Source organism: Camarhynchus parvulus, chromosome 11 (assembly GCF_901933205.1).
Source record: "Camarhynchus parvulus chromosome 11, STF_HiC, whole genome shotgun sequence".
In the NCBI taxonomy this organism is placed as follows: domain Eukaryota; kingdom Metazoa; phylum Chordata; class Aves; order Passeriformes; family Thraupidae; genus Camarhynchus; species Camarhynchus parvulus.
The window spans coordinates 7,039,209-7,067,087 of record NC_044581.1 but is presented as its reverse complement, the minus strand read 5'-3'; the positions used below and the strand labels follow the sequence as shown (position 1 = coordinate 7,067,087).

Here is a 27,879-nt window from a genome sequence, read left to right as displayed (position 1 = left end):
CTTCAGGTAACTTGAGATCAAGCCCAGGATCAATTTTGTACCTTTGAACAGGATAAGCTCTGCACCTGACCTGGCCAGGCAGAAAACAACTAGGTAGTTTCCCCTTTTTTACCTAGTTCCCTAAGAGAAAGTAGGAAAACAAGAAGGGTCTATCTTCAACCTCGTTCTGATGGCAGAGTAGACCCTATAAACACAATGCATGCAAAACCAAGAGTACCTGTGTGAGTGTTGAGGTGGTTCCTCAGCAATGTGACTGTCCTGAAAGCCCTGCCACAGAGATGGCACTTGTGTGGTCTTTCATCGGTGTGGCTTTTCATGTGGCGGTCCAGGTTGGAACGACGAGGACAAGTGTAACTGCACAGCTCACACTGGAATGTCTTCTTTACACCTGGTCATGAAGGAAACCATCTTTAGTCTTTGACAATAGTGTGGTCTACTGTGTAATATAAGAGGAATGTTTCTTGGGGGTGTAAGTATGGCAAGGAACCACCATGCACCACTAAATCCAACTGGATTTAGTGGCTGGTTTGGATTCAATTTTCACTGGTATGCCAGCACTTAATGTTCCTTTTGCACTCTAAAAAGGGTTCCTTAACTTACAGTTTTAACAAAAATCTAACATACTTATTACTGTATTTTGCACCATCCACCTTACCCAGCAATTGGTTATGAAAAAGCCCACAGACTTAATGATGCCATTGGCTCCTGATGTAAAACGTGCACACAAACGTGCACATGTACAGTACAGCAAAGAGAACAATCTTTTCAATCACAGTTGTGTGAGAATATTAATGCCACAGTATCATACTTGTGGAAAATGATCTCCCTGACAGCCTATAGAGAGGAGAAGGGAGGTGTGCCCCAGAAACACTGCAGTCAAGCATTATTACATTGTGAGCAAGCAGCATTAGGCATGTCTGCTCTCCTCCCACTTGAATGTATTCATTTGCCTCAGTCACACTGCAATCACCACAACAAAAGCATTTTTAAAATCCATTTACCTTTCTTTTTAATTTTTGTCGGTTTTGGTGGCTTCATATTGCCCACCACCTTTTCTGCGTTAACCTCGGACAACAAACCCTCCTGCTGCTCCTCTTCAAAGTCATATACAGAGACATCCACATCTTTGCCTTCCTCAGTGTAGCGAAGCTTACTCTTTTTGTTTTTCTTTGTTTTTTTGGCTGGTGGCTGATAGTCTGGATCTTTTTGCCAATTGGGATCTTCCTGTGGCTGAAGTTCACCTTGTTCCAGTGTCTCCACCTCACCGTTTGCACCCACTTTCACAACTTGGAAGCCTTCTGGTAAAGGCAGGGTGTGACAGATCATGGGCTCTCCCTCCTGCAGGCCTCCTTTGGAAACCTCATTTTCATAAGCTCCCTGCAGTTCTTCCACAGACGTGGTGGCAACAGGTACAGTCACTGGTACAGGTACTTGGACCAGCTGAAGCTCACCAAGGTTTATAGGCTGCTCTTCCATATTAACAACCTGAAGTGTTATGATCTGTGTGTCATCCACAGTAGCCTCAGTTTCTTGAGACACTGCACCTTCCATTACTTCGGTCTTCATTTGAAGAAGAGTTGGATCCAGCTGATCCATCATCACCATCTGCACCCCACTGCTGACATCCTGCACCACTTCACTTCCATCTGCTTGGTTTGGTGGTATATGACAAGCATCATCCTCTTGTCCACCTTCACGGCGTCTTTGATAAGTTTTCCTCTCTTTTCCCTTAATGAAAGTTTCTGATTCCTCCACAATAGCGTCGACTGCCTCACCTTCCATTTCACCTTCCTGCTGCAAAAACAAGAGAATGAATGCTGCACACCATCCAATGTATTTAACAACTGCACAAACCCCACAGAGGGACAAGTCACCCAGCTGGAAATACCCAATTCATCCCAATCATATTCAGAAAACAGGAGCTGAGAGCTGTAGTTCTCCACAAGCCCATCACACTGCAAACCAAGGCAATCACAGAACGCTGCCTGCAGTGAGACAACTGTATCAGCTTCTTGGAAAGGAAGGAGGAAAGCAAGGAAAAGAGATTAAGTGATACACATGTTCCTGTTCCTCAAAGAACACAAATCCCACCAGCAAGATGCACAGCAGTATTATTCCTTACTGAGCTTGTTTAATCATTTCATATAACTTAGCAGTATCAGAGGCAGTCTCTGGCTATAAATTTTAAAGGTACAAAATTACCACACTGTTAAAAACAAAAAGCCAACCTTAAAGAAAGTATTACATTTGAGAACTGCAGAACTCTTCCAGGAAAAGGCACTAAGAATTAAGCACAAGAACATAAGTTGCACTTATTTAATATCAAACTACTATTACTTCAAGTCTAAACTCCTCTGAACAACATAAGGACATAAAGGAGTTAGGCAAATATGTCTCTTGTCACCAGCCTGGACTTCAATTCCTGCTCCCACCTCCGGCACTGCTGGGCCCTGAGTGGATCTCAAGATGCACTGTGCACTCCCTCCTTGGCTGAATGAGCCATAGCAGGAGACACAGCTCAGGTAAAATCTTATTTCAGTGTAAATGATGTGGACTCTGAGCTGGCTGGACTCTTAAGGATCTCCTGACACCTGTGTTAAATCCATCCATACAGTCACAAGCAAACAACAACACAGAAGTTCAGCATTTGAACCCAGAGTTCAGCATGTAACTCTGACAGAAGCTGCACACAAGCATGACACAGATTTTCTGCCTCCTCAGATCACCCAGTGCTCTTCACTGCAGTTGGGGAAAACTATAAAACTCCTGTATTCTCATTATGCAGGAAGGTTGTTTCAAGAGTAACAAGAGCTAAAATAAATTATCGTCTTGCAGCTGTCTTTTTCCCAAATGAAAGGAATAAGATTATAGTAAAGGAGCATTTTGTAAGCCCGTCTCTGTTCCAGAGTATTTTTACTTCGTAAAAATAAAAAGGAGGTCCCTAACCACACCATTTTCCCTCCATCAGGATACCATTTCTTATACCCCTCATTAAGCATTAAAAAGGTACCAAGGTCAATTTTGGGTAAGAAGAAAGTGACAAAAGAGCCAGCTTCCTTACTAAGCCTGTGAAAAATTCCTGAATCCAGTTCCAGATTTGCTAAGAGACTTCTGTATTTTCCCATTAGACTGACTGGCCTCTCAGACCAGCTAAGTGAATTAATATAAATATTTAATCTCCCTTGCAAACTCAACACTTTAAAATCCCCATACTATTTTCAAATATCTATGTTTAATTTTGTGTACTCGATTTTGATTATACACAAGACAAACATGAAGCACAGCGAAAGTCTCCATCAGCTTTAAAAACTACAAGACATGTAATTGCTATTATTTTTAGAGAGTTCTTGCTTTTACTGTGTTTTCTAGTATCATCCACTTCTGCTGTAAAAACAATACAGCTCATCTTGCTCTTCAGCCTGCCCAGACAAGGGACATAAATTAGCGTGGTGCCCTGACACTGGTGATGTCGTGGGCAGCCACAGTCTCCAGAGGGCACCAGATCCCCAGGAATAGCGACATATGGCTTCATGCGCACTCCCCGCAGGGATCCCGCCTCTCCTTTCCTTCACCACCCGTCAGCTTTTCAAGTCGGAGCAAATCCATATGGACAAACAGCTGAAGTACACCAGATGATGTAAGTACTTAACACCAGACAGCAGGCAATCAGAACAGAGCAGGTCTGTGGCCTTCAGCAACTGCAAAAGTGTTTTACAATCATCTTAAGTATTTGCAGAGAGAAGACTTTCCAGGTGACCAAAAGTGTCTGAACAATAAAAGGAAGGACATAGCTAAACAACACATAAAAATGTGCTAAATAGGGAAGGATGTAACAATAAAATATGTAAGATGGAGGGAAAAAAATGGCAGAAGTCCATCTACAAAGCTAATGCAACTTTGGTGCCGAGCAGAGGTCTGCAACCTTGAAACAAGCACAGGCAGCTCTGAGCAGAGGTGGGGCCCTCACAAGGACCTTCACATTCACTGTCAGTAGCAGTTGGTAACAACATTGCTAAGTCACCTGAAAGTAAGCCAACAGGCCAAAATTTGCCAGTGTCCTTTATGATTCTACAGTGTACTAGGAAAGCACCACTTCTGACTTGTAAAGGAGAAAATCCTATGTCTACCAAGGAACAGGACGCTGGCACACATGGAGACTTTAGCTCACACTGTCAGGAAGTTTGCCAGCCTAGGAATGCAGGTGTACAGGGACACCAAGGAAATGCCGGCAGCAAGACTCAGGTTAAAGACACTCACAGTGGGGGTGTACCTGTGTGAAAGGAATGGATGGATTCCTACAGCCGTCCGGTAAAGAATCTCAGACCCCGCCACTGCCCCTGTCCCTCTGTCACCTCTCACCCCGTTTCCTGTCGCCGGCTATCAGGGCTCACACGGCGGGGCACGGCTGCCCCCGAGCGGCGAGAGGAGGCACTGCACCGGGCTGGGGCCGCCGCCTCCATCCCTTCCTGCCACCTCCGTGTCACCGCCATCCCTGCCTGCCACCCCCGCGTCACCTCCATCCCTGCCTGCCACTGCACCCCGAGCCTGCCACCCCTGCGTCACCTCCATCCCTGCCTGCCACTGCACCCCGAGCCTGCCACCTCCGTGTCATCGCCATCCCTGCCTGCCACTGCACCCCGAGCCTGCCACCTCCGTGTCACTGCCATCCCTGCCTGCCACTGCACCCCGAGCCTGACACCTCCATGTCCCCTCCATCCCTGCCCACCACTGCATCCTGACCCTGCCACCTCCATGTCACCTCTCTATCCCTGCCTGCCCCTTCCACTGTCCCAGTACACGCTGCATCCTGGCACTGCCACTCCCACTGTCCCTGCCTGCTGCTGCATCCTGACCCAGATTCCCTGGCCTCCAACACTCAGCACGTGGATCAGCATTTCACTCCTGCCTATGCCAAAGTATCCACTATCCTCCTTTCCATCAAAGTTAGTGCATCTGAAAATGTCTGGTTCTAAACCAAACTCTTGCCACAGGGGAAATGTCACAATAACAACATATAAAATTAGAGAAATATACAGGAGCTGTCTCACTTGATGCTTTGGACAGCTCAAAAACCTCAGGAGACTGCTGAGATTTCCTCTGAAGAAGTGTGGATTTACAAATTTCAAAATTCTTCAACTGTTGGGGGGGACCCTGCAGGATGTACCCTAAACTTGAGAGGAAAATGTATGGGTGTTTTCCTATTAAATAAGCTCTCTGTAAAGACTCCATTTCTGCTGCAGCAAGCTTCGCACTGGCTGTCCATGCCACTTCCCACTCACTCTGTCTTGAATAATTTGCTACTTCTCTCACTTAATTTTTTTTTCTTTAATTGTCCTTTTTCAAAAGTGGGTCTCGGGTAAGTTTTGTATTTATTGGAGGACATGTGCCATTTCCTACAATTAAGACCATTATAGCAGAACAGTAGGAATAAAAACTGCAGAGTTTCTCTCAACTTTTTATTTCTGGCTTTTGTCTCCAGCTCTCTTCCTACCAGTTACTGCTACCTTACACCAACAGCTCGGTTCCACAATGACTGAATCTAAAAAGGAAAACAAAGCAGCAGGTTAAAAGATGCAGTAAATCAAGACTGAAAAAAAAGCCAAAGAGAAAATATTCCTCAATAAGGAGAATGACCAAAAAAGAAATCAAAGATCTGAAAGCACAATTCCCACTAATGGCTCAAGCCAGCCCTTACACATGGGCTCACCCAGCAGGCTCTACTGAGAGACACCGTGACACCAAACAGCTCAGTGCACTGTCACAATCCAATTAGCCAGGTAAGGAGCTGTGACATCCAAACAACAGACCTAAGCTTGCTCAGACAGTTCATGGACAGCTCATCTAAAAAGCTGGAACAAGCAGAAATACAAAGTGCTGTGCATTTCATACAACTGACACGTCATTCCAATGAAAGGAACCAAAAGGCTGCTTGAGAGAAAGTAATTTAGTGCCAGCTGTCCTGCTGACTACAGCACAGGAGAGCCTCAGCCCAGATATGCTCACTTTCTTTCCAATATCCAATCTAACCATGCCCTGTGTCAGTGGGAAGCCATTCCCCCTTGTCCTGTCACTCCACGCCCTTGTCCAAAGTCCCTCTCCAGCTCTTTGGAAGCCCCTTTAGGTACTGAAGGGAATTGTAGAAGCACTAAAAAAAACTTGCTGTCATTGTCAATGCAGAAAGTACAAACCCAGAGACAGAGATAACTAGTGCCAGTGCCTATTTTTTCTGCTGGTGTTATTTATAATAAAGTTACTATCAAAGAAACATTTGTCTGCCTCTCAGGCACGTTAAAATTAAGGAACTCTGAACTGCATCAAGTTTCATGTACCAAATTACACAAAAATACGTATTTTTGCCAAATAAGGCACAGTCTCAATAAAAACTGCTGGGAGACCAACGCAATTGAGAAGTGTCACATGTTAAATGTTACACATTTAATGCTGTAATATGCACTTGAGAAAAAAATTAAAACTCCAATAGACTCATTGAAGCCAAATGCTGTCAGTAAATTTTTGATATTCATAAAATAATGAAAACTATCAGCAGCTACATTAGTGCAAACAACCCTATCACCTTGCAGCATATTCAGGCCTTGAATTCAAGTCAATCTACATACAGATCCCACTCAAAAACTGACATGGCTTTGACATTTGTAGATTATCCACTTATTAAAAATTATATGGGAGTGGAAATAAAGCCTAATATTAAAACATGGGAGACTTATGTTCCTCCTGCATTCTCCAAGAATCCCTTTGAAAGCTGAATAAAGGAAAAAACAAAAACTTCAACTAGGACTCTGCAGTTATGCACTGTATATGCCACTGAAAGCAAGAGAAAGATTGAAAAGAAAAATACATATCCAACATGGTTTAAAGACAACAGAGTTTTTCTCCCCTGCCTGCAGTCCACAGATGTCTATGTAAGTATTTTAGGGCATGAACAGATGCAGATTAACTGCAGGAGTGCTTGGCCATTCTCCTTCCCACCATGAAACAGCCATATCTTTTCCCTGAAAAGTCTCCCAGCTAAGCACAGCCCAAGATAAGGCAGTTTAACAGGTAGGCAGCCTTTCCATTTCCTCCAGCAGAGCTACCCTGATAAGAGATGAACATGGCGTGAGCGTAACTTACTCTAAAGTAGACAGACACACATCCAAACAGGCCAGCTGTGCCTTTCACATGCAAAACACCAAGGAGTTACTACCAACAGGAGAAACTAAAACATTGGGTAGATTTCTTTCACTAAGTAATTTTCTCACAGTAAAAGCTTAAGGCTTTTATTTGGCTACTGCAATCATTTCCATATTCACTGGTTATGACTGCTACACCCATCTCCAGCTGTTTTCTCATTTCCTCCTTGCCACTTACAACACTGGCACTGAAAGCAAACAAGAAGAGTAAAAGGGACAAACATTTACTGCAGCTTTAAATGAAAAAAAAAAGGGTATTCTCATTAACCCACTATTAAGCAATTATTCTGAGAAATATTTCAGCATCTTGGAGGGCATAAGGAAAAGCAAGAAAACTAGAAGTAAAAAAGCAAACTTCATCACAGGTTAATAAACATCTTTGCTGTTCCTCTGCATGAAAAGCGGCCTGTCAGGATTATGCCCCAAGAAATACATAAACCAGCTATGGGAATGAGAGTTGAAATTGGAAAATGCAGTTGTAGAAGGATCGTTTCCTTGAATGATGACCCTGTGAGGGGATCAGAGAAGACAGTGCTGGTGGTGATTACTTAACCAAGGTGTCTGTGCTGGGAGGTTGGTCTAAATAGGACAAGAGCACATTGTTCTAGGGAGTGATTCAAAGCTTTTAAGTGGATCCCTACACTAAACTGACATCTAGAGGAATTCACTTTTTCCTTACTAACAAGACAGGAGATCGGATTTTTAACCTGCAAACCTTCATAATAGTTTCATGGTCTCTGTAAGACAGCTAAACACAGCACTCTCTGTCCAAAGAGCTGCTCTCAGCTTTTTCCTTCACACTGACAGAATAATTCACCATAATGAACTTGACTGAGAACTAATTTGGCCCAGATGTTATCGAAGGTGATCTTTGCCTTCGACCCCTACAAACTCCCAAGGGCACAGCCAAGCCAGTCCCTGGCTGCAGGACAATCCTTACTCACAGCCAGCTTGGTGCACTGTTAGAATCAAAATGCATCTTGTGCCATTTCTCTACTTCCCCCCTTTTCCTTTTTCTGCTCCTCCTGTAACTTACAGGAGAAATCTTCCTGGTTTCTACTCCTGGCCAGGGATCCCAGCAGAGCTCTTTCCAATTTCATTGTGTCTCATAAAATGATGCAAAGCAATGAGAAGCTTCATTCAGCACTGACCCCTATTTTTCAGTCAGTAAGTAGCACACACCTGTGATCTCCTGAAATTACTCAGAATAAAGCTGACCTTTCACTTTGGATCAGAAACTCAGGGAGTTCATGCAAGACATGGAAACAGAGTATATACCCAGGGCCCCCTGCCAGGCAGAAGGAAACTCAACTCCACATCTTTCCTCAGCTGTTTGCTGAACAAGCTCCCTCTTAATCCTTGCACCTGACAGAAGCAGAAAGCCCCAGATCATGGCTCTTCCAGAACTAATACTGCTAATTCTGCTGTAATAAGCTGCAGCCTACAATGGAGAGAAAAGCAGATACAATAATGTCAACTGCTTGAAACTTGCATTGTGTAACAAAAGATAAAAAATCATTGCAGTTACTGACAACAAATCCCACACATATTCAAGTCACTTGGGATATCCTGTAACCTGACAAGGAAAGCCTTGATGAAGAAAGCAGACCAATGAAAGCATTTTCAGATGTATTTCTGGAATAGTTTTTTCCTTGCTTTTATTTTAGATTTGGAGAATTAAAGGTCTAGTGAGAAGGTAATAGGGACAAAATTAGTTAATGTTCTTAACATTTGTTCCATTCTTCCTTAATTTCTCCTTCAGTTCCTATCTACCATTCTTTCAAATCTCAGTTTTATTTTTTCACTATGTCTTTCAATTACTGCTAGTGCATCTCACTAGATGACACGAGGTCTTTATTCATTCAAAGAATTCTCTACTGAAAGCTAGGAAATGCAAGTGAAATATACTCTTATCAATAATTTTTTTAAAGTTTCCCTTTTTAATTTAGTAAGGAAGTCATCATGTTTTGCTAACCTGACAGTCCATTTCAGAAGGACAAACACACAACCTAATCAGGTGTAGAATACAGGAAGACTTACACTTCAAAAGAAGCAATCACAAAGGAATTTCTTTTTAGCTGATGTTAGATCATAAAACTAATCAGTCCCTCCCTTTTACAGGTCTTCATAATGTAAAAGTGATAAGGAGCTCATGAAAGACCATCAGAATACCTGAAGGTATTAAATTGAAAATCAAAAATTATTTCAGATTAAACAGCCTGCAAAATCCATTGCCACAAAAAGTGAAGCCTTATACTGTAGGCAGATATTGGAAAAGATTCCTAGTTTTATCAACAAGTATTTGTGGTCATTTCTCCCATCACACATTAATTTAGGCTTTCATTAAATTTACTGGCAAACTGCTAACAGCAGCAGAAGATATTTCTTCAAAATAAGTCTGAGCAGAACAGGATTCTTTGGCCATCTGATGTAGGGTTGCATGATTCCAAAATGGCAACACCAGCCACTCCCACACCTGAAAAAAGACCTGTGCAACAAGTTTCATGGCGTTCTAGAGACTTCATAATAAGTATCTGGATTTTGTTTTCCTCCAAGGCTTCACCTAGATGAACAGGTATCCAAGAATAAACTTTTGGGGAACAGCTATTTCTTTTATTTTGCATATGTACTCACTAAGTAGTGATACTCTCCCAGGACAAGGGAATTCACACTTCAAATTGGAGGAGCAGGAAGTGCTTATCCCTGGGATGGTAACTTGGGTTCTACCCCATGAACAACAGCTGCCCATGCACTATTAGTCACCTCACAAATCACACCCTGATGCACCTAAGGAAAACTAAAGTCAGTGCTAGTTAACCTAATGTCAGGCTGTCAAACACAGAGGTGCAGTTCACTGCTGTTGCAGCAGGAACAGGAAATTCCAGGAGAGTTTTGAAAGCACCTATGGCAGAAGGGTGGTGGACAAAAACTCCCAGAGCCTAAATTAAGACATCCTTGCTTTTGAGTCACAGAAAAGTTAGTCTGAATTAGTGAGTGCTGGAGCAGACATAAACAGAATCAAACCCAGGTGTCTCCTTTAATGTGACCCTCATGCTGAAATTTTAAGAAGCTTCATTGTTTTACACACACCCCTAATTCATTTGGACTCGTATTCCAAATATTCTCATACATCAAGCCCTAAAAGTGCTACAATCAACATTCAAAGCAGATGAAGCAAAAAACCCCCAAAATCCCACAAAGGCACTCAACCTTGGAAGAAAAAACCCCTTTCTCCCAGGAAGCAGTAAGGTCTCGTTTCCAAACATACCCACTCTGCAAAAAACCATCCCTGCCTTTAAACTGCCCACTCATTGCCTCCATCAGCCCAACTACTCCTCATGTTAGCACAAGCACTCTCAAAACTGCAGCTACTGTCAGGAAACCAATCCAGGCCAGAACTCACCCAGCCAAGGACACTTATTTCAACCCAGACTAGGTCTCTGGTGTGCCCCAACACTAAGGGCAGCCAAAAGAGAAGCAGGGCAAAAGGGTTTCTACTAGCACAATGTTAAGGTTTATGTTCAGGAAACTACTGCCTCAGCATGGAACACATACCACACTTTAAACCCCCTCAATTTACATTTATGTTCTTGACGCTTCTGCACTTCTGCCTGGACTGATTTGTTCTCTTCATGCTGGCTATTCTTCATGCAGCTCCTGAGGTCAGAACTCACTCTGGAACAGAACAGATGAACTAGTGAAACTACATAAAAGAGAAAGGTAAGGGGGGTTGGGGAGGGGAGAGGGAGGGGGGAAATAAAAGCAGTGTTCAATATTTAATGCTTGTTTAACACAGGTGTAGTCCCACACCCCTAACAGAGCAGCACTGATAACTGCTTGAGGACCCCTTCACTTACCAAGAGAGCCATAAGCAAAACCAAAGGAATATTTTAATCAGCTTTAATACTTTCACTAGGATGACTGAACTCATTTTACAAGCTTCTCTTCCTACTTGTTCTCAAACTCTTTAGCATTTACAGTTCTGACAACCTAAGGCTCTGGATGCCTCACATCAGATTACAAGTGCAATATGACATTTTAGAGCCAGCTCTGCCTACTTCAGATGGCCTCTCTGTCCTGTGCTGTGCAATAGCACATCACACACAAGGAGTTTTTATTGCTGAAGAGGTGCAAATGAGAGCAAATATCACTCCTTACACACTGTCAATGCAGCAGTGGATCTACTGCTTATATCAAATAACAAAATCAGCTCTAACACAGTTCTAACCTTGCCACCCTGAGGAAGACGAGGCTCTCTGCTCACTGAAGCAAGCTTCATTACCCTTATCAATTAAGGGCTTAAAATATCCACATTTACAGAAATACAGAATTTACAAGACAGCACATTACTCCTTTCTGTAATCCTTGTCAGTCTGCAGTGTGCACACATGCTAAAAACCCTGGGAATGGGAAGGAAGTCCAGAGGAGTAATTCTCAAGAGAGGCACGTATTCTTGCTGCACTCAGTAATGAAGGCCAAGCAGTGTTGGATTTCACACTAGCTGGATTTCACACCCTTTGAATTTAAGTGCTTCCCCTCCAGGTTCTTCTGTCATTTATTTAGCACAAGGCACTCAAGTCTGGGTCCTGCATTTGTTACTTGGCAAGTCTATTTTTAATTGTTTACCAGCTTCAAAGAGCATTACTGATAAGAGGTTTGTTGGAGCTGTGGATGATCAGTGATAGTGAGCTTTTAAAAAAAAATTGGAAATGATCTCTTTTTATTTAACACTCACTCTGCAAAAATCACAAATGCTACATACAGGCCCTGACCAGGAAAGAGGATGCTCAGAAGATACATGGAGTGTGCTCCGCTGCTAAGGGCATGTTGAGACTGCTGATGGAAGCTGCATCCTTGCCAGGTTCTGTGCTGTGCAACACTGGAAAAGATTTCCTGAACTTTACAGACTTTTCAATTAATGCAGAAAAGCCTCAAGAGAGAAGGATTTCTCCCTTCAAAAGACACTTGATACAAAATTAACACCTCCCACGTGGAATACTATCACCTTAGAAGTTTTGTCACATAGACAAGAGGACAACAGAACACACTGAACTGAATGGAAGCATCTGTTTATCCACTTTGGGTTTCCTGAAATTTTGAATCAAGAAACAGTTTTCTTCCGTTTTTCAAACCTAATCTTCTGCTTGGCAAATGATTTAATGGTAAAGAAAGCTGTTTTAAATAAAGATTGTATCCAAACTCTTATGAGGGGGAAAAGAAAACAAACCAGTAATTACAGCTCTTTTCTACACTGGAGACAACACAAACAGAGAACATTTCACAGGGATATCTGCAGATTAGCACTGGTGGTGAGTTAATGCAAGGCACAGCCACTGCCCCTCTCTGTTTACAAGGTATTGATTCTCATTAAGGAAATAAATTACTGGAGTTTTTAAAGAGATGTTTTGAAGCTGCTGGGACACCACTCAAGAAGTATCAACCTACTAATGTACAATCCAGGGAGCTCCAAAAATGCAAGGCCCTCTTGTTCTGATCCACTCCAAGGGAACATCCCAAAGGGAGAGTAAGTCACTTCTACTCTCCTTTACTGCAGAGATGATACTGAACTTCTGTTAAATACCTGGTGTATTTTCTGGCATAAAATACCTTGCATGAATTTACATTCCATCAGACCTCTGACATACGGGCAATGTTTGATAAGCTTGAAGGAAAACAGGCATAAACTGAAAAGCTGAAGCGCTTCACATGTCCACTGCTGAGGTTAGAACACATGGAAAAAACACACCAGAAGGCTGCCAGTACAATGAGGTGGCTGGAATACAAGACCTACACAGAAGAATTACAGAGTTAGCTGCTAAAAGACTATGGGGAGATCCTATTGCTACCTTCAAAGGGAAGCAAAGAGAAGATGGAGCCACACTCTTGGAAGCAGAGAGTCAAAGGACAAGTGCAACAGACCAGCTACAACAATGAGTGGACAAACACTGGAGTAGGTTGCTCAGAGATGCCGTGGAAACAAAAATATTTCCTAAATACAACCCTAATTGACCTCATCTAGCATCAATGCTGGCCCTGCACTGAGTCAGGGGTTGAATCAGGGTACCACAAGAAATCCTTTCCAACCAAAATTATTTTACCATTCTCTGGCACTACACAAAATGAAGCATATACTTAAACTTCAAACACAAAACATTGAGACTTTTTTCCATCTATGCAGTTATAACTGTGATGCTCCTAGGACTGAGATTTACTGGTCTCAGCACTCACTTCCACACAAGATATAGAGGCCCTGGAACACTTCTGCAAGCTCTAATATACTGATCAGTTCTTCAGCAAATTAACAGATGTACTGTTAAATCCCAGCAAACTACTGGGGACCAGCACTTTCAGAGTGGTAGATATCCAAATCCACCCAGTATTGAAGAGAACAGCATTAGAAAAGCACAAACATTGTGTTTTATTGTTTAGGAGACAGAGAATCACATGTGCTATGAAGTACAAGGATCCACATCAGACAAGACACCTATGGGGGCTTCAGTAAGAAAAGGAGGAAGCAGTACTGACAAGAGACCTCACTACTATTGTTATAATTTGCAGGAGAAAACCCAGGTCCACAATGAGTAAATCTAAACTAATAAAAAAGGAAAAATCTGTCTTTGAAGTACTGAGGGCTACTGTATCCTCTTTTCCCCAGGATGTTACCAAGAAATTGTAACTTGTCCGATAGGCAACAGGAAAGGTGCCAAAAGGCAGATGAAAACTCTCCCTTGGCTGCAAGCACAGAACAGCCTGTTTCAAGAGACAGCACATCATACTGACCAACAACTGCACTGGATCCAGCACTTCTAACCAGGAAGAGCCAGACTGGTAACAACAGCAGGACAAACATTCAATGCTCTCTCCTTTGAGAGATGGAGAAATCATCCCTAAGGATTTGCCTGCACAAGCCACTCAAAGCAGATGTCTCCAAAACCATTACAGATGTCACATCAGGCAAGTGAGACACCAAAATATTTCATAGTTGGCTCCACCACACTGTCATGGAAGCTCACAAATTCTTCTCCATGTAGGTCAAAATGCTGGTAGGACAAGGAGAGGATGCAGCTGCTTTAACAGGACACACACTACAGGAGCAAAGCATAAAGTAGTCTGGGACCATGTAATACTCCAGGTAGCTCAGAGCAGGCAGGAGTCAACAGCAGTCACTCTTTGGCAGGAAGGAAAGAAGAGTATTAATAAATATGGAAGGTAGGCAGGGATCAAGTAATCAATGAGTACCTTTTGAGTATTCAGTATTGCCACAGGAAGCGATAAATCTCTCTTCAAAGATCAGAAGTGGCAGTAAGTTATATACTCAGCAGGAATGCTGGATAACACTAACTTCTTCCATCCTCCAAAAAGAAAAGAAAAGAAGAAAGGTTTTAATAATCTGATAAGCTTTGACTGAAACTACTAGCCTTCAAAAATGTCATTTTTTTTCCAACCTGTAATCTGGAAACTCCTGAAGTGCCTTTAAGGGGTTTTCTTGCAGTACACGCTAAGAAAGCAAAACTGAAGTTCAGACTGCACTTCCACTGCAAACAGTTTAGGACAAAGGAGAAAGCTACTGGTTAAAATGCAATACTGTTAACTTATGTCATGGAATTATACAATCAAAACCAGGGGGTATTTTTAATTCAGTAGCATTTCCTGCTTTCATTTTAAATCTCTGGATGTTAGAAGTGGTTTCAAGGGAAGAACTTTGTAAATCAAATACAAGGAGACAGAAAAACTATAAAAGAAGCTGAAGTAATTGGCCAAAAATCACTACTGGTTCTACTGCAGTGAAAGGCTCTTCCAGGAGCCAGTCCAGAGAAACCATGTCTCTTTCAACATTAAACAATGGGAGAATTCAATTGCCTGGACAACAATTTTAAACATACAGGGAAGTTTACAGCTCCATTTCAAAAGAGTAAAAAATGTTTACAAATAGCCAAATGCTGCTATTACTACTTGTACTCTTGGCTTCCCTCACAGAAAGCCTCTACTTACCCCAGAATATTTTGGGGCATGGTTCCATGAAGACTCAAATCAAACTTGAGGCAACATTTTTTCCGCATCCACTTACATGCTATTGCCCTCATGAAGGAAATTCTGCTGACCAGTTCATCACCTGGGGATGCAACTGCCAGCACACACGTGGAAGGAGATGGGGTCACAACAATCCTGATGCAAGCCAACATAATTTTCCAGGGAAGCCTTGACTTTCACCTCCCTAAATGCTTTGGTGTTTATTCCCAAAATAGCAAGAATTGTAAATTTCCTTGTATAGCTTTTATCAATAGGTTGGGAAAAAATGAAAAAATTTCCTTTATCCAACATGAGCATTAAAAAAAAAGCCCTACAAGGACAGATCACTGTCCATTCAGTGCAGCAGTCTGTCTCCAAAAACACCAGCAGGAAAAAGTGAGTAGGAGAGCAATCAGTCATGTCTGTGGCTTACCACCCTTATCCCAACATCCAGTCAGGGGATTAGGGATCATTGCCTCTGGACTTGTGGATCCCCTTCTGAACCTACAGCGTCTCCACACTCTCTTACCAAAACAGGTTTCCCATCAATTGTGGTGTATTTACCTCATTTTTTACTCCTACAAGCTATAGGCTCACCACAAAACTCTCTGCATTTACCCAAGAAGTTGGCCTCGTGTGAGCACAGCAGCCAGACTGGGCACAGACTGAGTTCTGTGAAGAACTCAAGGGGCAGCAGCAGAGTGACACCATTCACCTTCTTATGAACAGCCAGGAAAAACCAGAATTGCCAAACTCAAGCATCATGTGCTTCTGCTGAAATTACCACACAGAGGAGCACATGGATTACATTCAAGTTTGCTCTGTAGCTCCGAGTTTTCAAGATTACATATCCCCTTTCCACCTTTTTAATGTAAGATGGGAAAAAATAAGGCTTCCAGCAATCTCCACCTAGAGATGCTTATGCCACCATCAAGCTATTCACTGTAACATCCCTGAGAGCTCAGAAAGTGTCAAACACTTGTGTCAAATCTCCACACATGAGGCATTAACATAGCTTAAAATTATTGAGTTGTTTACTCCTTCTTCCACAGCTTTATGCTTCATAGTTTAATTCCTGATTAAGTCAGTATTTTACTCAGCATCAGTTTAAAACTAGGATCACTGCAGATAATATAATTCCACACAACAAACAGAAATGCAATATATAAAATGAGTCAATAAATAATTTTATGTAACACAAAATTTTATGGAGCTATGTTTTCTTTAGTGGATTCAATAAAAACCACCTTGCTTCACCCTCTGGGCATTTTCCATGCTTAGAACCAGGAAGGAAGAACTCCTTTGCTGATACAAAGATTGTCTGGGCAGCAGTGCTTGTGCCAAGGTCCTTGGGCTGCTTGGTAGGCAGCGAGCTGGACATGAGCCAGCAGCTTGTCCTGGCAGCAGAGAAGTAACATTTATCTTTCCAACAGCTCCCCAGGGCCACGGCCTCAGATCAGGATGTATTAGTCACAGGTCTGGACCGAGTATTCAGGACACTATTTGACACATCTGCAATATATATCAATATCTGCTTATTTTCCCCTATTCAGAAGATGTTACAGGTTTGATGATATTCTTGATTGAAAAGGAAAAGTCCTAAACCTCTCTCTGCTCAAAAAGAGTGAAGGTGGCTCAAGAGAAGAGGAGGTGCTATCCATCATTTTCTTTAGCAACCCTGGTTTATCACCAAGCCTGACCTCTCATGAATGACAGTTCTCTAAATATTTATCAAACAAGAAAAGGTCAGCACCTTGCAGCTGGCTGAAGCAATCTTCAGGGTTTTTTTTTCCACAATCTTGATTCAAAGATGTTAAGAAATAAAGAAATATATGACTGCTCTTGATATCAATCCATTAGTTAACCACCCTCCCTGTGAAAAACTTAAACTTTATAATTTGAACTTACTGGGTTACAAATTCATACTGTGCTTGTCAGCAAGATTAGAACAAGATCACTGGTCACTAATATCCAGTATTATTTTGTAAGGGACATATCTGAGGAGTCTCATTAAGTCACCTCAGTTTTGATGAGAAGCTGCACAGCACATATTTAACATTTTACTGCATGGCAATACAGCTTAGTTTTCCATCAAATTGGAGATGAATCCCTTTTCACACAGTAATTTTTGGAGGGTTTTGAGTGCTGAGGCCAAAACCACATGTAGGATTTTGGGAATGACTTCATCCCATCCCACAAGATGGGCAAGAACATACCCATGCTTATTCCACTGATGCATTTAAGAACCACATTAGGCTCTTTGTCACAGCATCACCTTGGAAACTTCTGTTGATGCTGTTTATTCACTATGACTCCAAAACACCCTTCAATCACTGCTTTCTAGGATACCACGTGCCTGGATTTAAATTCAGCTGGAATACCTGGTTCCCAGGTGCACAGCTTTACATGTAGCAGCCTTAGCACACACACTGGACTGGATTTACTCCACCTGACAATCACAATGGCTGCCTTAGTGCCCAGTGATTTTCCACAAATCAGAAGTTTATCATGAACAAGTTTTTAAATACATTTTTCACCAACAAAATCATTAATGAAAATAAATTGTGACAAGCAATTACTAGTTTTTGCTGAATATCCATGGAAACTATTCACACTTGTACACCCCCAGATTAATCCTGAACTAAATGGCATTTACTGATACTCAGTACTAATCTTAATATACAGTAAGTTCATCAAGATCAACTCCTTTAAAAAAGTCAAGAAATAAATTTAATAAGCTCTTGTTTTCTTAAAGCCTTTGTTACTGGGATTAATACTTTTCTCTACTTTAACTAAATTATGTACTAAGAATAAATGGGAGAGCTGGTAATAATGTGAACTACATGTGTGTTAACACCATGCAGAGCTAGCCAAACACCCAAGGTGTTTTAGGCACCTGCCACCCTCCCTGCACAGCCATGTTCATCCACTCCACCTCCTTTTAGAACTGACACATCAGCACTTCTCTGACCTCCTGGAATTTCACTACTGTTCCAAAGTGCATTGGCTATAAAACATCCCTTCCAATACTGCTGTTAAAAATATTCCAGTAGTGAAAAATATACCAATATGCCAAGGTAAATGTCTCTCTCACCTCCCAGTGCACTCTGGTGGGGGGCAGTTTTAAAGAGTTTTTGTGTTAAGTTTTGGCTTGTGTTAGTATTTTTTAATATACTTTAACTGTGGATGTTTGAGACATATACAGGCTTCTAATGATGATGCATTATTAATAAAGACAGGGGTGCAATTTACATGCCAAACAATCTGGGATTTGCCTTCTGTTTTGCCAGAATTTGACAAATTCAACGATGTCAACAGAATTTTTTTTACAGTATGGGGAAAAAATATGCAAAACAAGATTTTTCAGTATAAGATGAACTTACTTAACCCTGTCTTTACATTTAAGCAAAGCTTTCCAGTGGAACCTGTGAAGTTTTAGAAATTTCATGAGTTTGCAGCTATAGCAGAACAAATAAGATGCTGCTGCTAACTGACTGACATAACAATATGTATCTGGGCAGACTACCTGCACTACAGGGAGCAAAAAAATACCCTGTAGTTCAGCTTGCTGCACTGCTACCATTACACAAGCCCTTGCTAGTGTCACTAGTCAGAATATTAACTGATCACTGCCCTTGTTTTTTTTAAGTAATTTCAAACATTCCTAGCCTCACCTCTTAATATGAGCCCCACACAACACAATGAAATCCTCAGGTAGCTGACAGTAAACTGCGGGAGAGCTTGAACTGAGGGGGGATCTCTAAAAACAAACTTTTACAGAAGAAATGCAGCTCTATCTATGACTCAAAACTTCACCTGTAGGGATAGTTAGAGAATAATGCTTCGGGAGTCCATTCTATCAGAGATGTCCCCTAAGCCAATGCACGTCAACTGCGCCATTCTTGAGAGCTGGCTCTGCACTACTTCTCTTTTCACCTGTTAAGAACCACATTGGAAGGAAATTAAGATTTTATAGCTTCCAAGTTTTTATAATACTGAGGAAAACTTCACTTTAGCTTTAATTTACGTTAGATACCCAAACTGAGTTGTCCTGTGTACAGTTACTTAAATGTTAACATGATCTGAAACATAAAATTCCCTACTCACCTTCTGTTTATTCTGCTCTTCTTTTTGAGATTATTTTTGTTAATCAGAGAAAAACAGATCACTCAGCTGGGCAGCAACTCTTTAGTTCCCATATTAAATATGTCTGCAATAAGCATACCTCACTTAATTCCTAAAGACTGATGAATTATTAGAGAGATCTGGGAGAAGCAGCAGAACAGGGTGTTGTAAATGAAATTCAAATATCCTTCAGCACAATAAAAAGCAGTATTTTTAGCTATAATCAGGACAGATTCTTTCTAAGTTTCAGTAAAAAACCTGAAAGAACAAGTGCCACGTATGATCCGAACCATTGTTACCAACACTAAATATAAACAACAAAAGGGAATTTCCTGGATCTGTGTCTCTAAGACCATGTAGGTTACAGAGTAGCAGAGCTTGATACTGTATTGACATTTCAAGATTTAGTATAACAAAGAATGAACTGGGCATCTGAACTAAAGCCAAATGGATGAAGAGGGGTTTACAGTTAAGCAAATAAATCAGTTCAGTTCAGTAAGTTATCACACACAAAACAAGCAGTCAAAGCTTTGGTTTCTCTCCACTTTTGTCAGTGTGTGTCCTCTTGCGTTCAGGTAAAGCAGTAGCTGCTCTTTATTACACACATTTCTAGAGCACCTACAAGCACATTTGGGATCCTAAAGCTTATTACTCCCTCGAGCATTCCCTCTCTGGTAAAGAGGTAAGAGAAGCTAAAGTTGGCAGGATGGGGAATTAGGGAGTTTTTATGCAAATATAATCAATAACATAGCTGAAAGAGCTCATGTACAAAAAACTGCTTGGACAGAGCAGGGAGAGCCATCCAGAGGTCAGTAGAACCTGTTTAAGTACAAGGGATAAGTGCAAGGAATAGGCTGGCTTTGCTCCAAGAACAGACAGGCCTAATAATATTCAACATCCAACTTCCAAAAATCTAGAAAAGCAGGAATTCTTGGACATGAAGTCCTAAGGGGAGGAGAAGAAATTAAATTCTGGAGTAGGCTGTGCACAGAAATTCCTTAGCAAGTTAGTAATCCCATACAATTAGATTTTTCAGGTAAATGCTGAATAAATTCAAGAATAACACGGGTCAGCTTCTGGCATTTCAAGACACAGCCCTGGGAGCGCAGCAGGCGGGTATCAACCTGCAGCTCCAAGAGCTGGTGAGGATGCACACAAATTAGCTACAGATCACAGTCAAGATCCAGCCTGCTCACATGAAAACAGCTCTTGAAATAGCTCCTTCCCTCAGAAACTCTGCAGGCACGAGTCACCAGCAAACTTAACGCTGCAGTGACAGTTCTCCAAGCTCTGTCTGAAATGGATGAGCCTTGCTGTATTATTTCAGTTGCAGGGCCACTGGAGGCTACAGGAACTTGAGTTTTGCACCTTTTGCTCAGATATTGTTCTTCAAAAATACCCCACAAAGTTTCTTGAGCCTTTCTATGCATCCTAATAACCATCCATGCACAGCGGATGACCTTAAAACTGAGCTAGCCCTACACATCCAGAAGAAAAACAAAATGGAAGTAAAAATCCATCAACCTAGAAAAAAAAAGGCAGCAAGGATTGCTTTGCCCTCATACTAAAATTCAGTTCTGCTGATGTCTTCTACACTGAAGGAAAGTGTTAGGGGGATCATTTAAGTAAGAACAGCTTGAATACAGCACGGAATTATTTCCAATACTCAACGGGCTCCTACAAATTCAACAGGCTCGGCAGAAGATTAATAAACTGGAGAATTTGAGAGGATATTTACACACTTCCTGCACTGAAACAAAAACACGTACACTGGAAGTGGCAAACAGCGTTTTAGATGCAGTGTTTTAACAACACCTCTGGAGTTTATTACTAGGATTCAGTAACTGGCCAGAGATGAGGAACAGCCATGCATGTATTTAAGGGGAGAAATGCTCGGCAAAAAAATAGGAAGTCACAAACAGGAAAGCGAGCTCATTTTTACCAACAGGCAAGTCCTAAGGATTGCATCGAACGGAGAAGGATCCATACAACACGACAAAACCCTTCTACCGAACTCATTTCACAAGGTTAACACAAGGCCAAATCCAATACCATATAAACACATATTCTAAAGAAATCTAAAGCTGATATAGAGAACAAACAGCAAAGCGTTTGGACACAGAGCATGTGCGGTTTCCTCCTCTGCATCACAAAAAGAATCGGGTTTGGTGCTTCCCCCCCCCAAGCAGCACGGACCCATGGAAGGGAGGGAATAACGCCGTCCTTTGCCATGAGATTTCGGGCTCCCTCCCCGGGCAAGCGCCCGGCTGCGGAGGCCCGGGAGGTTCCCGGGGAGGTGCCCCGCGAGTCGGGCAGCCGGGCCAGGTCCCAGCAAGTGACACAGCTGCTCGGCGGCTCGGTGGCAGTCCGGGTGCTCCCGATCGGAGCCCGAAGCCCCGTGGGGATCCCGGGCCCGAAGTGGGGTGGCGGGGACGGGACGGGGGGGGGAAGGGCGGACACAGAACGGCGGGGCCGCCGCGCTCCGGGAGCGGCGCGGGGGGTGCGGGGGGGCTGCCGGCCGGTCACCGCGGCGAGAGCGGGCGCCCCCCAGCCGTGCCCGCCCCGGTGCTGCTGCATGGCGCTGCTCAGCCTGCCTTGCAGAGGGAGCTCGAGTCCCGCTCTGCGCCTCGCAGCGCCTCTCACTCCGCCGCACACGCCAGCGCAGCGAGGCGGCGGCCGGCGGGAGCGGGACACGCAGCCGTCCCCGCGGGCAGCGCCCGGCCGGACACCGCGGCAGGACACGGGCGGCGGGCGGAGGGCGCCGGGCGAGCCCCGCGGAGGTGCGAGAAAGGGGGGGAGCGGTGGCGGGGCGGGAGGGGAGCGGGCCCGGCGGGGCGGGGGGGGGGGGAAGGAAGGGACGTGCGGGACGGGAAGGGAAGGGAGGGGGCGGTAATGGGGCGGTTAATCAGCGCCGGTGGCGCGGTGGAGGAGACAAAGGAAAGAAAATGGAGTCGGGGCCGGCGGGTGGCGGCGGCCGGGGAGGGAAGGAGGGCGGGCGGCCCGGGCGGTGCCGCAGCCCAGCGCCGCGCTGTGGGGAATGGCGGCGGTGGCGGCGGCGGCGCGGGGACGGTAGAGGGAGACAAAGCCCCCCTTGCTGCCCCGGCGGCGGCCGCTGCGGGGCCCCAGCCGCGCCGGAGCCCCATCGTGACACCTAGAGGCCGGAGAACGCGACTGCAAACCCCCCGCCGCCGCCGCTTACCTGCGCCCCGCGCCCCGCCGAGCTCCCTCCGGCCGCCGGGCCCCGCCGCCGCCCCGCGCCGCCCGCGGGCCCCGCGGAGGAGCCGCCGCGCCCCGCACGCCCCGCCGCGGCCGCCGCCGCTTTAAGCGCCCCGGCACCAGCCCCGCGGTTTAATCGCTCCACAGTCGCTTTCGGACACAAAATGGCGGCGGGCGGGGCACAGTGCGCACGCGCCACCCAGCGCGGCTCTGCCGCGGCCGCCGGCCCGGGCGGGGGAGAAAGGGGGGGGGGGGGGCCGGCGCGCGCGGGGGAAGCGACCGCGCGGGGCAGGCTGGGAGCGGCGGGCGGGGCGGGGCGGGGCGAGAGTGGGGGGGAGAGAGGGCGCGAGTCGCGCGCCAACTTCAAACGCGCGGGGCCCGCGGCGTCACCCGGCGCGCGCCTGTGCGTGCGTGCGTCACCGCGTCACGTGCTGTCGAGGGGCGGGCGGCGCGGGGGGGGCCGGAGGCAGCGCCCCTCCTTCCCCTCAGGGCAGCGCGCGGGGCGGCGTGAGGGGAGCGCTAGGCAGCTCCTGGGTTAGTGCTGCCCCGAGATGCCCACAGCGGCCGCCAGTCCCAGCTCTGCACGCCGCTGCTCAGCCGGAACTGACCTCTTCACCTCAGCCAAAAGTGACCCCCTCACCTCAGCCAAAACTGCCCCTTCACCTCAGCCAAAACTGCTCCTTCACTTTAGCCAAAAGTGACCCCCTCACCTCAGCCAAATCTGACCCCTTCACCTCTGCAAAACTTCCAAAGCAGGAGGCTGTGCCTCAGCTCTGTGGGAAGGAGCTCCTCAGGAGAATAAGGCCACAGGGAAAGTCCATCCTCCATGCTCAGGAGGGATTTGGCTTGGTTGTAAGACCTGAACTTTCCTTAAGCTGGAAGAAACCCCAACACTGAGGAGTCAGTACAATCGTGAATCAATCAGCAGGAAGGTCATAGGACAGTTTTGTAAATACCAACAATTGTCTGGAATTAGGGTCTAGAGGGGAATCCGTGTGAGGAGTGGCTGGGGGCCCTTGGCTTGTTCAGCCTGGAACAGAGGATGCTGAGGGCAGAGCTCACTGTGGGCTTCAGCTCCCTCAGGAGGGGCAGCACCGATGGCTGCTCCCTGTGACCAGTGACAGAACCTGAGGAACAGCATGGAACTGTGTCAGGGGGAGTGAGGCTGGCTATTAGGAAGAGGATCTTCACCCAGAGGGTGGCTAGGTGCTGGACAGACTCCCCAGGGATGTGGTCACAGCACCAGGCCTGACAGAGCTTGAGAAGCATTTGGACAAGGTCATGCATGTGGTGTGATTCTAGGGGATGTCCTGTGCAGAACCAAGATTTGGACGTGATGGTCCTTGTGGATCCCTTCCAACTCAGGAGATCCTAGGATTCCACAATTCTGTGATTTAAGATGGTGTTTTCTTGGTGTTTTTAAGGACCTTAGGCCTGCCAAGATCATAATCAAGTAGGACAAACCAGCTCCAGTCAGCTTCAGCACAGCAGGAATGGTAGATGTGCTGCCAGGTGTTCAGTAGGGAACTTCTGGGAAAGTCAGCAAGGTTGATTTCCATCAGAAGTTAGACACCATGGTGTTTTCTGTCCACAGCTTATCCCCAAAAGGTGAAAAGAGCCATGGCACCCTTGGTGAGATGCATGAATTTATGTGAGGATAGTCAGGGCTTGCCTGTCTTTATTTGCTGCAGTTTCCTGAGTTGCTGAATCTTCTGGGTTTAACATATTTCTCATCTCCAGCAGTGTTGTAGCAGCCCCAGAGCTGATTGACAGGCAAGCTGAGGAGAGGAGAATTCTATGAGCTCATGCTGCATCCTCTTGGTATTTTCTTACCATAAATCCATGTGAAATGGAGCAAGAGTAATGGGTTAAAATATTAATAGTTCAAAAATCAGACACATTGGAAGGAAGCTGCATTTTTTTGTTCCTCTTACTCCAACAGTCGCTAGAGGACAATAAGGCCAGGAATTCAGAGAGAAATCTAAATGTAAAGAAACCCCAACACAAAGCTGTGGTGGGAGTTTTAAGGCTGTGAGAATTGAAATCCATGTTCAAAATCTTTCCTCCAATTTGTGCCTCTTGAGATATCACTGCACGTTGGGATAAAAGCTGTTCAACAGCCCAGGCGTTACCACAACCTGCTTAACAAGTGACAAACCCATCAGAAAAACATTAGCATACATTAGCATGTGTAAACTGTCCCTTACATGCTGGTATGAATAATGGTGGTGACTTGCTGAGCTGTGCTGTGGAGAGGAGGGTCCCTCTGCCAGGGCAGTTGGGCTGAGAGTGAGATCAGGCCCTGACCCGGCTTTACGGGTTTGTCCTGCCTAAGCCTAAGCTCTCTCAAGTCCTTGCAAAGCAGCAGAGCGCCGTGGGCTGTGTTCCGAGTACCAGTACCCCTTTGGAGGTTGTTGACAACCCAGAACAAGTTTCCTTCTCAGGATCATGACAGCAAGATAAGTCCATTAGCCTGTTTCAGTGAGGCATTGGCAGCTTACCGGGGGGCCAGAGAGGATGAGCTGTGTGGGTGCAGCTTTGGCTGAAGGAGAAATAAATTATCTACAAAGCAATGGTAAAAAGTGGCCCTTAATTATGAGAAGTGATGGTGTAGCCCACAACCATGAGCTCCTGGGTCTTTGTTGCACGAGAAATTTGAATGATCAAAACAATATCCACAAAATGGCCATTAATTATGAGAGGTGGTGTAGCCCACAACTGTGAACTCCGTGGTCTTCACTGCGTGAGAAATTTGAATAATTGAAACAATATCCTGAATTTGAAGGAACCTCACAAAGATTTTTGAGTCCAATGTTGGACAATCAAAAGCTTTGCTAAAATAAAAAAAATCCCCACATCCATGGCCTTCCGTTTAGCCACTGGATGAGCTGGTGTAGAAGGAAATTAAGTTAGCACAGCACGAAGAATCTGTTCAGAACATTTCTGTGGTGTGAGTTTTTAAAAAATCACGTACATTCTAAGCTGTCAAGCCATCAATTCTCACGCTGCAATTTTTGGGAGAACGGCATATCTTTCGTCTGTAGCCATGAATCCAGCTTTAAGCTCAAAATTTAGCTCAGGCACGAATCAAAATGGAGAGGAGCAGTGGCTGTGTGTAAAACTGTCTCTTACCCTGCTTTAACTACTCACCCAGGGCAGGGTGTAAATGGTTGCTAATGATCCCTCTGCCTTCTGTTTGAGCCATTCCGTGGCAAACGGTCGCATCTTTCTAGTAGGAATGTCGCTGCTTAGGAAGCAGAAGGTTTTTGTCCTGGCAAGCACCTATTCGTGGACTTTTCCTGCCAGGAGCGTCCCGGGCCATCCACCAGCGAGTGCTGGGGGTCTGCCCTACTGATCCTGGGTTTCCTCACTTGGAGGCGCTTTTGAGCTGATTTGCAGGGAATTCAAATCCCCAGCTTCAGTCCTAACTGTGACTGCTCCTGAGTATCGGTCTCTGAGCCTGTCCAAATGAGACACCCAGAGGCAGATGCTCCTTCTAGAAAAGTTGCCTGAGCCAGGCCTCTCCCGGAGACACCTTGCCCATGAGCACAATGGAAAGAACTGAAGCCAAGGAGCTCCCGACCGCCTTGCTGAGGCCCCGGGTGGGCTCACCCTCCTCATTCCAGCTCTGAGCTTCCATCACCTTCACAATCCCTCAGGAGTCACCACTCTAAGTCAGCTCTAAGGAAGGCAGTAGTCGAGCTTGAGAGAATCAAATTAAGTTTTGAAGGCTGCCTAGAGCACCATTTGGTCTTTCTGTGAAACAAGGCCCCAGCTGTTGCCCCAGGAGTGGTCTTTGGAGAACAAGCCCATACAGATGTGCCTGACAGCCCTGCAAGGAACACGTCAGTGCTCACGAGGAGGCTGCTGCTTTGCCGTGGTTCAGCTCAGGCTGCTTAGCTCTTCCAATCATCTCTAAGTGCCCCAGTGAGTGCCTTGGAAACATGATTTCCCACAAGCCTGGGAAAAGGTGGGAGGTCCAACTTTAAGATTGCTCAGACTGGAGAGTCATAAACTGCAACCTCCAAAAATGACTTTGCATCAAGATTTAAGTGATTTCTAACACAAGGGCTGATTGGAGCTTGTAGTGCCACAAAGTGGCAGTGTCCCCTTGGGGTCATTCTGGCTGGTGGCTGCTCTTGGTGTCACACCCAGGCAGCTGCACCAGCCCAGATGCTGTGCAAGAGAAGGGAACATTGTGCTGATGGTCTTCAGGGGCTCGTCAGGACACTTTCCCAAGACTGGCAGGTAAAAAGGGACACTGCAGAGTGCTCCAGAAATTGTATGCACCCTTCCAATTAAAAGGAAAAAAAAAAAAAAGCAAAACCAGCAGTAAGCAGGGAAAAGGAACATCTTCTCCAAGCCAGAGCACATGGATAATGTAACTGTGACACAGACACCCTCCCACGGGCTGCAGCTCCTGCAAGAAAAGCAAGTAGCTGCTGAGCACAAGCACGTCCATACGGGAGGGGGATGTTTTAAGTGCTGACACAGATTTGGCTGACAAACGCGGTACTGGCACACTGTCTCCTTTGAAATAACAAATGCTGCCGCAAAACGTGCTCTGCACTGCTGTGTCTGTCCCTGGGTGCTGTGAAAGTGGCTCCCAGGGAGTTCACCCATGTAGCTGAGGGGTCCGAAAATCAAAACATTTTGTGTGAAGTTTAGTCCTGTGGAAATGGCAGTCCTGCAATTCCAGGTGACCTGGTGGTGTCCATAGGGCAGAGGTCTTTGGCCATGCCAGCACAGACCCATTCACAGCAAGGGGCTGGGCAACAGATTCTTAAATTAATCTGAGGGGTTTTTTTCCCACATGTTCTTACAGCCACGTAAATAATGGGATTATTCCTTGCAATTCCAGGAGCAGAGTAATTTTGTCCTGGCCTGCAGCTCCCTGCCTACCCTGACAGAATGACAGAAGTCTGCTTTCCTGCTCCGATCTCTTCAGTCAAGGTGTAGCTTATCTTGGAAAGTGGAATTGTGCTGCAGGGAGGGGACAAGGTTTTGGCAGGGCAAGGAGAACACCCAGGTAGGTGAGTGAATTAAATTTATGGCTTTGGCCACTGGGGCACTGGGCTGAGTTTTTTTCAGCAGTTATTGCAAGGGGAAAAGAAACCAAATCAAATTAAACGTGTGAGAGGGCTGGGCCACTTTGCACCTCTCAGGTGCTCTTGTCTACAGTTGCATGTGCCAGCTGGGACCTACATCCCTCATCTCTTGCTGCTCAAGCTGACAGTGTGATGCAGTACTTTGGGAAAAGCACTGTGTTTCCCTCCTGGAGCTTGTCCAGCCCCCCAAAGCATGTGGAAGAAGGCTAAGGGGTGAGTGATGCAGCAGT

General features: G+C 45.1%; 1 protein-coding gene across 8 annotated transcripts in view; it reads right to left on the bottom strand.

Moving 5' to 3' along the window:
- CTCF (CCCTC-binding factor) overlaps positions 1-22,576 on the bottom strand; it is a 34,628-nt gene extending 12,052 nt beyond the window's left edge. The window contains exons 1-5 of one of the 8 annotated variants that reach the window (XM_030955759.1): positions 22,525-22,554; positions 14,430-14,542; positions 10,771-10,865; positions 1,002-1,794; positions 218-388 (exon numbers count right to left, since the gene is read on the bottom strand). In XM_030955759.1, coding sequence (XP_030811619.1) covers positions 218-388; positions 1,002-1,794; positions 10,771-10,824 — 1,018 coding nt within the window. In that variant the 5' untranslated portion in view covers positions 10,825-10,865; positions 14,430-14,542; positions 22,525-22,554. Of the gene's footprint in view, positions 1-217; positions 389-1,001; positions 1,795-10,745; positions 10,866-14,429; positions 14,543-19,016; positions 21,773-22,524 lie in introns of those variants that run through there. The other 7 variants (XM_030955757.1, XM_030955760.1, XM_030955765.1 and 4 more) reach the window with 7 other exon arrangements.
- Positions 22,577-27,879: the final 5,303 nt, after the last annotated feature.